At 36.3% G+C, this 17,174-nt stretch overlaps 1 protein-coding gene across 1 annotated transcript; it reads right to left on the minus strand.

The window, feature by feature from the left end:
• Positions 1–373: 373 nt before the first annotated feature.
• hs3st1 (heparan sulfate (glucosamine) 3-O-sulfotransferase 1) lies at positions 374–16,916 on the minus strand. Its single transcript, XM_039751499.1, has 2 exons — positions 16,488–16,916; positions 374–2,344 (listed from the first exon to the last, which is right to left on the minus strand). The coding sequence occupies exon 2, from the start codon at positions 2,227–2,229 to the stop codon at positions 1,285–1,287; it is 945 nt and encodes a 314-aa protein (XP_039607433.1). The 5' UTR covers positions 2,230–2,344; positions 16,488–16,916; the 3' UTR covers positions 374–1,284.
• Positions 16,917–17,174: the final 258 nt, after the last annotated feature.

Here is a 17,174-nt window from a genome sequence, read left to right on the forward strand (position 1 = left end):
TACGCATAGAAATTCGAAATGAAACCTCCCCAACTTTTGTAAGTAAGCTGTAAGGAATAAGCCTGCCAAATTTCAGCCTTCTACCTACACGGGAAGTTGGAGAATTAGTGATGAATCAGTGAGTGAGTGAGGGCTTTGCCTTTTATTAGTATAGATTTAGCCCAGCAGAAAAAGCTTAAATGCTAAACAAAGAAAAAAAAAGCAACCCCAAATGTTTACATATAAATGTATACATAAAAAGTAAGCAGAGGCATGTAAAAAAATAAAAATATATATTAATTTATTATTAATATGATGAATATTTTGTAAGATTTTATACGTTTTTCAAAGTTAAGGGATCTGCTTAATAATAAAAACAATAAATTTCTAATAAAGAAATGAGTTAAAGAGTAATCCAGTTACAGTTCTGATGCAGAAAAATATTTACTACATTAATTTCATTTATGTTGCTGTTGATAGCTTATTATTGTGCGAGTATAATTACAGCAGCAACAGCTAACACTGAAAACTATTACAAATCCTTAGAACCATGTAGCTTTAAGATTCAAAACATGGAACTATTTACATTGAAAGTTATCTATTTGTGGAATGCAATTAAAAAAAACACGCTGCAGTACACAAAACTACAATACTTTCCACTTGGTTCAATACTGTAACTCTAAATAAACATATAGCTCTTACAGGTAAACTAGTTTGAGTAGGTGTTTCCAGTATGTCACTTTCCTAAAGAAAGTCTTTAGAAATACATTTTTAAAACCCTATACCTAACTTTTCTTGACAAGATTTCTAAGTTTTCTGTTTGAGGGTTTACATAGTGAAGTGGAAACAACATTCCTCACGCTAATTGCTGTTGGCAGTGTTTTTTCTTGAGGGGGTTGTTCATTTCCTGATTAAGTAAACTGCAGTATGCCTTGGAATATCTGAACTTAAGTCTGTTAGAAATTACTAGAATACTAATCGTCTAAAAGGTCTTACAAAGTCTTTCACACAGCCATCCAATTCTATCCTGCCACGGGCACAAGTAAACTAGAAGCACACTTTTCACTCTCCACATTGTACTGCCAACATTTTTTATGAAAACAAGGTCCATGCATTTCCTGCTAAACCCTATTCTTTTTCAAAACAGTATAAAAATATATTATGCTTATGCAAGTAATTTAATATATACAGTACAGCAGTTGTACATTACATTTAAAACTGCACATGTAATATCATTTGCTTTTAACTGTTTTAATACTGTTAATGGTTTTAATTATGGAATGTGCTTATACTTTTTCTGTAATATCAATGCCAATCAAAGGTCCTCCCCACAAGTTCAAAAAGTCTTTTGTTAGGCTGATGAAAGAACTGATAAAGCTTTGCAAGGACAGTGGGTGCAACCTGAGGATGGGCTCTTCCTTTCGACTCATGTAAACACCTTTCTCTGCCATTTTCTCGGAGGCAAAAAAAGCCTTTTGTTTTGTTGAAATAGAAGTTGGAAGCATTAATCTGAGGAGAGAGACTTAAAAACTTCTCCACCTTTTTCATTTCAGGCAAAGGGTCTCTGATTAACTGATCTCCATCCACTAAATGAATGTGTGTCAAAGGAAAGTACTTTAGCCATTTCTGCATATGAATGTAGTATAGGCTCCTGTTTATTGCTTTATAGTCCACATTTATTTCCCCATTTTTAATAAGCACCGTCTCAATCGGCTGAGAGTGCTTGTGCTTCTGTAAGCGATTGTAAAACACCTGGGTGTAGTCTGACAAGACTCTCTCAGTAGGGTCCCTCAAGATTAAAAGCAGCTTGGTGTCCGAGTTGATTTTATAAATTCTCTCTGGAACTTTGCTGGATGTGAAGTAGGCTGGTGTCTTTTCCACTGTTATTTGATGTGGGTATGATAAAGGCATCTGGCTGATATACCAGTATAAACCCTTTTCGAAGTTGCTCTCCCAGTCAAAAAAGTGAACCTCACTCTCTGCTGCGACGATGTCAGGGTGCAGACTGAGCATTTCAATGAGTGCTCTCGTCCCACCTTTTCTCACACCTATGATAATAGTCTGAGGAAAACACTGCTTAGTTCCATTGGGATGAAGAGTGGGTTGTACTTCACCAGGGTATGGAGATGCTCTCTGTGACCAGTCAGATGTTGGAGTGAGTGCTTCAGTGTCTTGGCTTCCTGCAGGTCTGGCACGAAAAGAGTGCAACCGAAAAACAAACATTAACAGTCCAAACAGAAAGCCTGCCATTACAGATGTCCTCTTCCTGGCTTAATTTTGACAGACGAATGAACTAAAATCCACATGGAACAGAACGTGAAAAGTTCATTGCTGGCAGATAACATACAGTCCTTAGGGGGAACATCTAAAGAATAGGAAAAAAATGACAGACTGGTTAGTATAATAATATAATAATTCCAACAGCACAGCAAAGCATATGCAATTAAAGGAATTGTTTACACCGTTCAATTACCGATTACGTGAACTTGCTTTTTCCATTACCATGACACAGGAAGACGAAACCTATCATAGCAGTTGAGTAGATAAGACACCACCTGATGCATCGCTCAGCGAAAAGTCACACATCCTGTGCACAGCAAACCAAACTTGAGTAGATAAGACTCCACCAGCTGCATCGCTCAGCATAAAGTCACACATCCTGTGCACACCAAACCAAACTGGACTTTGAAAATGAAGAACCCAGAGAAAAGCCAATGAATATTCAAACTCTACATACAAATACAGTTTGTGAAGGAAATAAAGCTCATGTTGCTGGGACTGGGATACAACAATGATCCAGCTTGTCAATTATAAATAACTGACAATCAGATGCTCAAAAGTATAGAGAAGGTGAAAAAAAAAAAACTACAAACGGAGCAAATAAAACACATTGTTGACTTTAAAGAAAGTGATTTTAACTTCACTTCACTGGTTAAACAGAAACCATTTTTCAAAAGAAAATGAGTGGTGAAATCACACACATCCATCCATCCATCCATTATCCAGCCCACTATATCCTAACTACAGGGTCACGGGGGTCTGCTGGAACCAATCCCAGCCAGCACAGGGTGAAAGGCAGGAAACAAACCCCGGGCAGGGCACCAGCCCACTGCAATCACACACAACTGACAGCAACAATTACATCTCATAAATAAACTTTAAACAAGTCAAAAAACATAAACTTTAATGTAGATCAGAAAATAACCTTAAACTTGAAAAAATGCTGGGCAAGTAATGCTACAAAATTTCACATTTAAAATAAACAGAATAATAATCTGTTGTTCAATAAATATGTTTTGTGGTCTTAATACAAAATGTAACCCATTACACAATTCAGTGACATAAGAAATAAGGTATGTAAAACAGAAAATTAAAACCAAACCCCACAAAAGAATCAGTGACTCTTTCATGCTCAGTTGTTGAGAAGAGGAACAACTTTGTAACTAGTCGAAAGACTTCATGTTTGAACAATAAGTTACAACGATATACATCTGTTCATAAAAAAGTCAGAATTGAAAACAACTAAGAAATACAACATCTTTTGTCCAAACAGACACAAATAAAAAAAGTCATTGCAAATGATCATTTACAAGTAAAGAATTACAATGGCAATACCATTATTTGAGGTTTGCAGGTCAATGCCAGTAACCTGGGAGATATTCCAGAGACACTGCAAAGTGCAGATGGACTTTTTATTAGTTAGCAAGAAAAAGAACACAAAAAGGGAGTGAGGAAGAAACTATAGTAATATTAAGACAAAGCGTGGCACCCAACAGTCTTTTCTTTTTACAAAAGGTGTCTGTAACTCCTAGCTTGCATACTCTTTATCCTTACCAGAACAACTTACAACAGTAATTACATAAAGATTTCCCAACACTGTGTTCCACTATTTTATATTTTTTTTTTGTGTTTTATTTGTGGGCTAGGATTTGCCAATATTAACATGTTTATAATTGTACCGATCTGTTTTGTAAAACAGCTGGACATTTTAAAAATTAATGTTAAAAGTACAGTATTCTTTGCAGTTTGGAGGTACACAGATTAACACCCTTATTGAGATTCATGTTAGTAATTGTGGTATATAAGCCCCGCATCATCGTTTTATGCACTTTGAACCATCATGTTACAGAGATAAGTGCTAAATATATTGAGAGGGTGCCAGCAAACTAAAAGTATGCTCCAATTATATAGCACCTTTCCCAAAGACCATCATCAGTGACACTCTACACATCAAATAAGAATAAAATGCAAAGATAAAAAGGTACATTACATTCAACACTTACTACACAAGAATAAAAAAACAAAAGAACTAAACTCTACCATGGTATCAAATGAAAGTTAATATTGACAAGAATCACAGCAGAATGTCATTAGCATAAGTACGTATATGTTAGCTTTAAGAGGATTTAATAAAGGACTCTCCAAAATGCAATTATTTGTTTAGCAATATTTCAAAATTTTAGCTGTGGACCCTCACAGTGCAGCGTGGGGAGAGTGATCCACACAGCACAAGCTTGAAAGGTCATTTGAATGCTGATGAAGATACAGACAATGGGACTTGGGAATTATGAGAGGGTCAGTTTGAGAAGACTTCATGTACCTGAGATGTTTATATAGTATTTAAACAGTGATAACAGTCTGGGGTGTTCACTAAGGCAATAGCCAAGTTTTGAAAATTGAGGCAAATTGGATTGTAAATCTGGATTCTGGTGGTAGTACTTTAAATCTGTAATATGACTGATCCCTTTATCAAGGATATCTACAGTACTTTATAGTGAACTGGTCCTTCATCTGCACCATTAACCTTCTGAATTTGACAGGGCATAGACTCAACAAAGTGCCCAAGGTGTTGTATAGATATGCTGGGCCAATGTGTTCTCTGCTTGTTGAATAATTTGTTGCATCTCATACTATAGATTCTGGATTGGACCGAGATCATGTGACTAAAGAAGGTACTGCATTTTTATAAATTCACTGTTGTATTCTTGGGACCATTACAGGTCTTTCCTAGCTTTATGGCATGGAATACTATTCTGCTAAACAAACAAAAAAGCTAGTTTATAGATTTTATGTTGCTGCATTGTCGAGATGCATCTAATTGGCAATGATATTTATGCAGCACATAGTATCTTTCACCAAGAAACACAAAGGGTACAAAAAAAAAAAATACTACTCACCAATACACCACCACTACCATCCTACATTGATAAACTGATGAATAAAGGCAATTTTTGATCCTCCCATTGCAGGAATGAGGAGTGATGTTTTCAGTCCTCCAGTGTTTGTTAGTCTACTGCACCTTTATATTCTTGGTTTTTTTTTTAAACTAATAAAAAGTGGAGCAGAATGGCTGACTGAATCAAAAAGTTTAGTTAGGATCACACCGCCTTACTAGGAACAGTTGTTCAACTGTTTTGTTTTACCTTTCAGTTTGATGCTAACTTACAGGTATGCTGTTGTGAAGTGCCTTCTTGAATAAAAATTTAGGTTATGTTCCTGACCAGTATATGTATGTATTCATCGGACTGTAATTTCTACTAGTGTTTCCCTACCGCTGTAATTAGTGGGTGGGCCACTAATTTCACCAGCCTAGTAATCACCAAGCAATCCACTTGAGGCACTGTGGTACACTCGAAGTAAATCTCATACATTTGTCTCTGTCTCTGTGAAATTTTTATCTATGGTGCTTGCTTGGTTACTTTTGTGCTGTTCTTATTGGAGAATCAAATGGCTGTTAAAACTGCCTTCTTCTTGCCCTACACATGAGACAAAAATGAATGTTTTAGAATCAGCGTGAAAACAATCTTGTACTTGGTCATGCACTGTAATTCACTTGTAGTGACAGCTCCAACCATTGGTGACTGGTAGGATTTTAACAACTTCAGGCATTAAATGTGACATACCTTCTGTATAGAATCCGTTGAGAGTTGTTTTGAGATGTGAATATTACACTCCCTTCATGTAGTAACATGACTAAATACATTTTCTACTTTCCCTCCCTCTCTCTCTCTGAATGATTTACAGTATCTTATAATGTAAAGCAAACAGCATTGCTCTGAACTCCCATTTACTATAGCAAGTAAGAAAATGTGATTCAATTAAAAATTTGTAGGCCTTTTTTAAGGGCATGTCTTTTAAGGGTGCAAATAAAATAAAAATTTGCATGGATTCCCATTTATGTTGTACAAAAATGTTTTTGGATTATTTAAATTATTTGTTGCTCCAACTATTTATTTATTCATTGGTACCACCTCTCCAAGAGAGAACAAGCCAAATCAAGCAGCAACTAGTGCCACCAACTAATAAAAACATTGTAGGGAAAAGTCAGATTCCAACTTTAGACATCCATTTGCTAATGAACCAAGCATTTGACCAGAAGGCAACACCTGTACTGACAAACTAAATTTTATTCTGATTTCCAGACAACTAGGTCTTTCTGCCTTCATCTCATCCAGATTAGGTATCTAGTCTACCAGTGCCATGGTATCCTCAGAGCTAATGGGCAGTTAGCACACTTTTGCATAGACAAATCAGTCATTTAAATTGGACCACAGTAGTTAATTATCTAGAGCTAGTACGCATTCACCTCTAAACCGATTCTCTAGTTTCTACCTATGCGATGCACAGACTGCAGTATTAGGCAATGAAGAGAATTGTGCTGAATTGGAGGAACTTAAATGTCGGCTATGTTGTTATACCTGCCGAGAAATGCAGCCAGCTTGATTACCAGTGCAGTACACTTCGCCAAAGAGAAATAACAATGTAAAACCTTTGTAGACAGCCTTGTAAACGAAAAGCTGAGTGATTTGCAGGAAATCTTCTTGCTCTCAGCCTTCCTTAAACAGAACAAAGAAGAATATTTGTCCATGTATGCTGGGCGGTCTCCTGTTGTTTCACAAGCTGCAAATGCACATCTGAAAGTGTCAGTGTGTTATCCACGCGACACTACAGACTCTAATACACCATTATAAATACAGATGTGACTCCTGCTAACACTGCTAGTCAGCCTAAGGGTGTGGGTGCAAAACTACCATGTAAATGCATCTAAGAGAATCCAGCTGCCACTACTAATCAGCTCTTCACAAAATGCAATATATAGAGCAAACAAATAAAGCTGTGTGCCTATATACAGCAATAAATATGAAAGCGCAGGTCTATGGAGCAGCTCTGCACCAGAATGTCCAAGTAAACATCCATGCTCCAGTCAAGGGTTGCTATGGTCCCAGAGTTCTACAATTGCTGCAGTTTTTTCTTTAAATCAGAATTCCAATGTTTATGATTTACTTCAGTTAGTTTGCTAGTTAATATTCCAAATCCTTAATTGCTTATTTTACTCTTAAGCACCTGTATTCGCCATTTCATAGCCAGCTGCCAATTAACATAGATATCCAAAAGACACAGGAGCCAGCAGTTCATCGAGTTACTTTGTCCCATTTACAACTGTGTGTGTGTTAGCCACAAAGCATATTTCTTTAATAAAGTACTCTGAAAGAAATGGGAGAGAAAAAGTGAAAGAAGGAATTACTAATTTGCTCCAGGCCTCAAATCATTTGGGTGAAATACTAGGAAAGGAAAAAATGACAGTGTAGGAATGACCTGCATTGATAAAATAAAAACACTAACAAACCATAAACAGTCTGTTATTGGCAAGGATTTTGTTCTATTTAGGCAACTGGGGTGGGACAAAAAACCTGCTGCTACTCCAACCTTCCAAGGCTAAATTTAAGCAACTTTGCTTAAGACTGTTGAATATCCTCTTTGCTTTCATCAGCCAAATTTGGAGCAAAACATTGCTCAGGCACTGTATCACTACCCAGCATATACAGCATCTCATACAAAAGAATCAATCTGTTAGATCCATCCAACCTTGCATCTTCTCTACTCACTACTCACGTTCTGAAGCGCATATGATGAATTTACTGACTCACTGCTCTACAGTCCCAAGCCTTATTTTATTTTGAGAGTGGTAAGGAAAGGAACTTTAATTAGTTTGTTGGTTCTATTCAGTCATTTTTGGGATGTTGCAAACTCTTAATGTCTCCAATGGAAATTAATTGAAATGTGTCTCACATGTAGACTGGCATTACCTCCCACTTTCTGTGATGGATTTGTTGAGTGCTACATAAACCATAGGATTCTGATAGAAGATACTAATCAAACTAAGTGGAACACAACCCCTCCACCTACAGACCAGGTAACAGGAAAAATGCATGTCACAGAAAGCCACATTTTGATATCAAAGGAAAAAAGAAAATTAGAGAAAGTAATACCATCCGTGTATTTCAGGAAGAAAGGAAGACTACCCTTGGACTAAGGAAAATAATCTATTATGCAGAAGTAGTATAAGATAAAGCAGCTGCGTGTTGTGTACAAACAAGGAGCAAGTTCTTGACGATACTATTCTTCCCATACAGTTAATGTACAGAATATTACCTTAGAAGTTAAATAAAGGCCACATTGTGACAAGAATTTAAAAAAGATAGTTGTTGGAAATGTGCACATTCACATAAACCTCAAGACAGCAATTTACCATACTGAATGGAGTATTTACAGACCAGAATCAGAAACTTCTGATCATAGTTATGGACATTTTCTTTGATGTACAAGCAAGTACACATAAACCCATACTAAAGGCTATAATGGTACAATGTTTCACAATACTGCGTGAGCCATTGTGGCCTGTGCCTTAACAATGGTTCAGAGTGAACAGTTATCATGCTTTTCAGCTGTGCACAAGATAGAGGAGAGAACATAGACATGTATTATTGAGTCAGAGAGAAGACTTTTTGTAGATTTGTGGCTCACACAATGAGTAATTTGAGGGATTTTCAGAGGGCACAACTTTTACGAAGGAAAGGTAGAGTTGAGAGATATTTCTGACATAAGCCACTTCTGAAAGACTGACCTGGACACCAAAGTGTAGCATTTTGTTTCAATTCCCCAAGTACTCCTCAACTGCTGCTGATACGAACTCAGTAAGGGCTAATGTGCTGCCTATGAGATGTCATGAGGACTATTTTCTTCCAGTTGCGTTCCTGAAAGAGGACTTAGACAAAGAGCTTATCTTGGCTAAAGTTTAGCAGACCATTTTTGGACTAAATTTTAGACTAACTTTGTGGTATTTTCATCACAAAGACATTCGGCTTAGCAAAAAACAGCATACTAACTGAACTTCATGGTTGGGCAGTATATTCTGATAATTGATCCTCTGTTACCTAAAGGCCAATAGGAAAAGTTACGTTGACACCTGAATTAGGTGAAGGAGGGAGTTTCTACTTCCTCTTGTTTAGGTCAGTGACGATACTAAAAGTCCAATATGCTAGTGTAACATAATCTTAGTTTCTTCTTAGTTTTAAATTAGTTGCACAAGATTGCCAGCGGCTGTTTCAGCGAGTTTAATGTGGGTCATGCCCTCTGCTAGAATGGGTTTTACTGCTTTTCTTCTTTTTTCCTTTTTGTTCCGTTGCTTTAACCTCTCAATGTGGAGACGACATACTTCACTGTTGTAAATTGCATTCTTCAATTTAATGGTAGCTACTAGAATTTACCAATCTCTACTTTGCAGTCACCGGGTTCTGACCTTATAACCTTGGACATCTGTTTGTTGTATCCCTGCATACAAGCACAACTTGCAGAGGTCCCCATTCGGCTCTCTCTATCGTAGTGGTTCTTAACCTTTATCCCCCAGTGCACCACAGGAATATTGGAGTCACTCCCTAAAAAGGCCATGGTATTTACCCTCTTGTTCTTCTGCTGTAGTCTTGCATGTTTGGCTTTTAACTTACATTTATTAACAAATGCAAATTTGATGCTAGTGTTATAATACAGCTTGTGTTTTTTAAAGCAAAATGAAAAATTAATAGGCCATTTAAACAAGCTGACACTATAATCCAAATTATTGTGCATATGTGGGAAGTCCAGCCAATCTCTATCCCGGCCTGAAGTTTGACACCCCCACTATAACTTGATTTTTAGTGATTTAATAATTTTTCTGCCATTTATAATTATTTTTATTCATCTTGGGGTGCCATTGAATGGTTTCTTGGGCACCCAGTGGGCCATGGACCCCCAGTTAAAAGTCTCTACTCTAAAAGACTGTTACACACTTTGTTTAACATTGTGGTGCTCAGCCATCAGTTGACTAAGTGAAGCCCGTACATTACTTTATATCAGTCATGTCATCTACTGTTTGGCCGTAAGTTGTTTCTGACCACATGGACACTGAGGTATGGATTCTTCTTGGGTGAAGGGTAATACATGTGTGAAAAACCCAAACTGGGCTGCCATTTTTGATATGATCGGTATTTATGAAGTTCACTACCACACCATCTACACACAAACTTGAATATTTAGCTTTGCCTGCTCTTCTTCTGAATCTCAGCTACTGCCGATCTATCTCCCTTGAACAGCACCGAGTAATCAATTACATTTTAAGGGCTAGAGTACCTAATAATGTGGCCAGATAATGTATGTTAATACTAAAAACAGATCTGCATTAAGATTCAAAAAGTCATCTAAAACAAGATATTCTTTTCATAAATTCTATTGTAATTATTTGCAACAACAAGAAGACAATCTCTGCATATGTTTATTACAGGAAACTGAAAAGCAGGGAACATAAATATAAATGATATATACAGGGTATTATCATTACCACTAATAATTAGCAATAAACTCTGACAGCAGCAGTTCCTGAAAATAGGCAAGCAAATTACAGTATGTAAGAACAAGGCAAAACAATATCCATTTTACTTTTTACATTTTCTCCTTTGATAAAAATTACTGCCATGAACCAGATGTCACAAAATTGCACTTTTGTAGCTCTTTGGAATGTGACTAACATTGTACACAAGTTATTAAACCAGCCCCTGAAGACAATGATATTGAAACTGTATTTACAATTAAATTACAAGTAAATTAACAAAGCAGATTTTATATTATTATTACAGTTTATGCATCTACATTGCCAACAGTATTTATAATACAGAGTCTTTCAAGAAACAGAAATGAGATGGATTTTATCCCTTGGTATTAAAAAAAAATGTTTAGGATAAACTGAGTCCAATATTTTGCTGGCATAATTATGAAATTTAGAAAGACATATATTTAAGTAGACAGAAAACTCCCTTTCTCCTAGTTCTGGATGTAGAGAGTTCATCTGGGTACAGTGCAGGAGTTAGTCTGCAATGGGGTACAAGACCACTAAAATGCACAGTTACACATACTGAGTGAGTTAATTTATAATAATTGGCGTAACAGGGTTGGTTTATTTAAGAAAAAACACTGCTGAATTAAACAAATACCTAAAACACCAACACAGCACTGCCCACACAAATACAAATAAAAACCTGTTATTTTCAGGACACATTTCTTTAAGCTTGTGACATGCATCATGTAAATTTCCTGTGTAAAAAAACTGGATAAGCACAAATTAATATGAGACTGACATGTGCTGTAGTCTGACATACATTGGACATAAATTAAACATTCTGGCATTAAGTGCACAAGAAATACTGAGATATCAGTTATAGAGATTGGTTTTGTCAGTGCCTCTAAAAGAAAAAACCCTTTTAACTTATGAGTATTATATATTAGTGACTATGTGTAAACATGTATATAAAAATACTGATCTTCAGATTTGGTCAAGATGAAAAACTGATTTGGAGATTAGGAATGAAGCAGGTTTTAAGTCATAGAGACAGATGTGGCCTTTACTAGTGTATGTCTCTTCCAGCTACTTATTGAAATTACTGATTTCCTCAGGGGAAAAAAAGAAAGAGATGATCTCCAGCATCACATTCACAAGACAGTGCCACTTCTCAGATCCTTGTATGACACTTGACAGCTATGGTGTATCACAAGCTCTTACATTAGAAGAGCAGACAGGTTAAGTTACTTGCTCAAGATCTCCAAGTGACCTTGTCAATTCTAACCTGGCACCTTTGCCTCTACAGCACACTGTCAGCCTTGGAAAAAGAACCAAAGGATGAAATTACATTAATGTCTTGTTATTCCTTAAAATTCAACAAAAAGTTAAATGTGCAATCATTTGACTGTGCCAATATTTTTAATATGCATAAGCAATGAACTTGTTTTCAAGCTGTTTTAAACTCTATTACTACACAATAGGTTTAGTATAAACTTACCGGAGCTGATAATTTTAGAGTTTGGATTAATTCAATTTACCTGCTTTCTTAGGGTAAATGAATGCATTTAAAAAAAAATCTTAAAAAACAGAAAATGATGTGGTTCTTATTGTGGTGTACTCATTCCCCAACTAAACACCCACCAATTACAGTGTGCATAGGAAATAATCATATATAATAATAGTCATCTCAGGGATTCCATATTTTTATTTATTTATTTATTTGAAACTGTTGCTACTACATCTTTCACTTGGCTGTTATAAGTAAATACAGCTGGATAAATATATGTGTATGTCTTCATTTCAGGCTGCAAAGCAACAAAATGTGAATATTCTGAAGGGAGGTGATTCTTTTCTATACACACTGTAAAGCAGGCAGCCATCTCATCTTCATTCAAGGCGATAATAAGTCACTAAAACAATTTTAGGTGCAGTTGTCTTACACATCCATCAATTCTTTAAATATGAAAAACTCTTGAATACACATATTCAACATGTCATTTCTTTTTACTGCGTGCAAAAGTACCTTGAATTGAACAACACCGACTATTCATTTTTTCAGATAGTGTTACTATTTTAACGTTTTGACCTAAAAGGTGTTAGAAAAGGATAGATGGGTGACTTAATAAAACAGCTGTTTTATTTCACCTATAAGCACAAACTGTCATCTGTATTTTTATGTATCTACGTTATCTTACACCTAATTAGCAATTAGTTGTCATTCGCTGCATTTTCTCTTCAAGAATCACTTATATATTCAGACAAAATTAATTTCTCCTTAATGAAAATCTTACAATACCTATTTATGGATTACATTTATCATATGTAAATTTAAAAATTAAACATCTCCAAAGTATAGAAGTGTTCTTTGGTTTTAATCAGTGTTATCTCATAGAATGGATGTCTTATTTGACTGAAACCAACTGGGGATTAAATGTACTTTAGCAGATTGAAAAAAACTGCTTAGATGATTTTCTGTCACTTTGTACAGTAAAGATGTTAAAAGTCTTTGTAATATTTTTGTTTCACTAAACAAGAATAGAAAGGAAGACTAGTTAACACATAACATGCATATAGATTATGATATCACCACCAAAGAGCTCTAAATGCAATCTGTTAAAAAGAGAAACTATAATACTGTAATTACAAAAATATTAATCTTCACAACTACACTTTAAGGTTGACATAAGCATCATCAGGTGTTCCAGAAAAAGTTTGCAATATATTGTATAACCAAGAAACAAAAACAATGCACTTGGATAGAAGTAAAAGAAGTCATTCTTGTCATCTTAACCAAAAAGAAACATTCCCAATACCCCAGAGTTTATCTTTTAATAAAAACTCAACCAAAACCAGAAAAGGTGGTGAATCTGCTCTAAAGTAGCATTCACCATGGAAGGGTTTATATATAAACGACTGAGCCAACTGAAAACTACATGACTCATTCAAACACGTTTTCATAGTTATCAAAACAAAAGATCGCTAGGATTTCAAAATAGAATCCCTCTTTTAAGTATGGAACAAAACCCATTTGTGGAATAAGTGAAAAAAATCCATTACTGACTGCCAAAGTGAAAACCAGATGGTTTACATTCTAGCTCAATAAACATTCAGAACCTACTGCATTCACGGTGAAGCATGTCAAGCACAACATGATTGTTGCTGTGGTTGTGGAGACACAGTAGGTGTAAACCACAAATTTCATTACCAGAAATGTTTTCTCAAACACCCATCATGAAAAACCTTCTCTGTGCTACCACTGCATATCCGGAACGACAGCTGCAGGTAAGCTATATTTCGAAGTTCAAGGACCACATTATTTGGGGGGAGGTCTGATGTGCTTCAACGTCTCTTCAAGCTGTTTGTGTAATGTAAATAACACTACACCCCAAAAATTCACTTCAGCAATCACAAAGACACTACTGTTTCTCAAAAAGGGACCATTAAAAACTTTCAGCGCCTTTACATATTTGCAGAATACAATAACTGGCACATAATTTAAATCTACTAATATCAAAATGATTTAAATTTGACTAATTTCTTTCAGTGACCTCATACATATTTATGTCTACCTCAGATTATAACCACTACTCTAGTATGTATACAAGCAAGAAAATAAAAAATAAGACAATATACTACATCAAATCCATTAAATAAAGCACCCAATAATGTACACCTGCACATTATGCTGATAAACTAACATGCATTACCTTTCTGCATCAAAAGAATATATAATGCATGCACTGGAAAACATTTAAGGTAAATTGACCACAATTATTTGTCAGAACAATAAAGTGTTTTTTAAACTAGCAGTATTGAAAGATAATTAAATTATCTATAGGTATTGACCAACTATCGTACTTTCCTAACAAATGTCTTCAGAATTAGATCTGGCAAAAATAATTACAGGATTTCACTGTTTTTCTTTGGAATTACAAGAGTAGATACCCTGATGTTCCAGTAATCCTCTGTTTATTGTAACAAAGCAACAAGGCAATGGGTATTTATTTTAGATGAAATAATAGAATCATAAACCCCATAGAAAATCATGCCAAATGCCAGGACAACACAAAACCCATAAAGAGAATTGTCAAGGCTTGTAACTTCTAATGAATTTCCAGATGCTGCCTTAAATAAATCATTCCATTGTATTTTCCTTTTAAGTATTCCTGTCAAGCTTGCCCTCAATGGCAGTTTCAACACAGTACTATCTGCTGACAGTACTGAGTTAAGAGTACAACCAAGAAATAACACACTAGAAGATAAGAGACTCAGTCATAATATGTCAAGACTAAAAATAAACTGACCCACTTGATAAACAAAGTAGAAAAAATAGCAAATGCAGCATGTCAAAATAACAGACAAACTTAAAAGAATTCCTTGATAGAATACTTAATTTTTATGTCCCGGTATGTGGTCCATTCCATATCTACTAACAGTTAAATGCCTTTGGCAACTGCTGGACTGAAAAGTTAAATGTTACTCTTCACTTTTGCTACCCTTTGTCTAGGCTACGCTGCCCTATCAAGAATGCTCTATTGTCAGGGGTGATAGGGAGGGTAGAAGCCATTGTTATAAATACAAAAGGCGAGTTATCCTACCTCACAACATGTTAAAAACTGAAAAGTAACTGCTTACAAATTTGGAATAACAATCAGTAACGGAAGCTAGCAAAATTAATATAACTTGCAAAAGGCTTTAAAAAAAAGGGCTTCACTTGTATCCGTTGAAAATTGTTTTCTACATGTGCTTCTCTGCATTCTTATCAAACGCTGTACAGAGGTCGATACTACTTTACTGCTTAAACCAATTATTTTTTGTACTGTCTATATTAAGAGCAGTAGGTTACTTCATCTTTAATAAACACTTTTCCTAAATGATAACTTAAGCAAAATAAGCCAATCTTGCGCACCTCATGTACAAGACACACAAACCTAAAACACGCATCGCATCAGCCGACGCGAGTAGGGAGCCCACAGGTCTTTTATTACGTCGATTTTGCCAAAGATCGTGGGTGCAGATAGCAGTCACAATAAATTTAGCGTAGGAACTTTACAGATGAAAAAGAAACGATGTTTTGAGTGGGTTTCTTTTTCTCAAAGTCCAGGGAGGACGCGTCAAGTGTTGCAACCACCGCATCTACCGTATCCGTTATCTTCTAGCAGCAACCTAAAGTTAAGTGGCGCCACAAAGAAGTGATCATAATACGACTCCCATTTCCCTTAATTACAGGCTTCGTTTTCACCAGACTGCCTATTATCGGACAATTTAGAAAAAAAAAAGATGAACACGCTTAACAGAGCGTTATCTTCATCATATTAACATGACCGTATAGATCAGCTGAACGTCAGCCTTAGTTTAACTGAAGCAGCTGCCAACATGACATCCAACAACCCCGATTTATTTTTACATATCCAGAAGAGTTCAAAGATCACGACGAACAGAAAGCAAAAAAATCGTGTTTCTTTTTCTCTATTTTGCTCTTTTAGAAGGAGTTGTACAAGGTCTTACAGAAAATTCACTAACCTTTTAACAGAATCAGTTAACTGTGCGGTGTCAATCAACGATAAAAATGGTTACTGACACTGACACGTATGGTGGGTAACCCTAATAAGCTCTGTATGAAAACTCTTTAGTCACCAACACTCTCTGACTTTGGAGCATTCGCGGCTTCACTGTGGGTGTTTCATTATTTGTGTCTGTTGTCTCCAAACCATCTTTAATCGATTTCGGTTCATATATAAAATTACAAAGTTGTAGTGACAGACTTACAATGGATGAACAACGCGTCGATTAAGTTTGTTAGCTAGTGGCTTTCTTTCGCTTCTCCACCCTGCCGATGCCCACATACAACATTACTTACCTGTCACAGCGGGGAAGTCCGCACACCGCACCACAACATTCCTGTACGCCGTCGCCGTGCTTCTCTAAATCGCTGCCACTCCTACATACAGATGGGGGTCCTCTCTTACTCTTTTTCTTCTGTTTCTTATCGGTTAAAGAAAAAACAAAAAGTCACCGCATGAAACCCAGGAGCTACAGCTCATACTGCTGTAGAGACGCACTGCGAAACAGCCCGCAGTTTTGTGATCATTTGCTGCTTCGCGTTTGCCGATTAAACGTCTCTCACTTGCGTAATCCCTCCTCCTCCGTGACGTAAACGGGCTTCGGGAAATCCGGAAAGGGTAGGATAAGTTTACCTAAAGAGTGATGCCAGGGCTTGCCAGGTTTGTCATTGTGTAGATAGCCTACTTTAGGGAACGGCACAAAAAGTCAGAAGACGGCGTCGGCGGTGCTCATTTGAGACTCATTAAACAGTGACCGGCTGTCTAATCTCTCGAGTAGACTGGACTGTTCAACTACTTAAGTATTTTACCGAAAAAAGTAACTAGCACCTAGCTGCAGTTCCTTTCATTGGCCGCGACGACAACCTAAAAATAGTACGGCGTATAATATTTGAAGTACTTCTAGTGAATAAGGTGTCTTTCCCATGAAACGTTAAAGTAATCATTATCTTTTGATGAGTCCAAAGCCGAAGGAACAAATCGGG

The sequence above is a fragment of the Polypterus senegalus genome, chromosome 4, assembly GCF_016835505.1.
Source record: "Polypterus senegalus isolate Bchr_013 chromosome 4, ASM1683550v1, whole genome shotgun sequence".
Lineage (NCBI taxonomy): Eukaryota > Metazoa > Chordata > Cladistia > Polypteriformes > Polypteridae > Polypterus > Polypterus senegalus.

Bases quoted from the DNA above. Each gene is read 5' to 3' on its own strand.
- hs3st1 (XM_039751499.1), bottom strand. From the start codon at position 2,229: ATGGCAGGCTTTCTGTTTGGACTGTTAATGTTTGTTTTTCGGTTGCAC.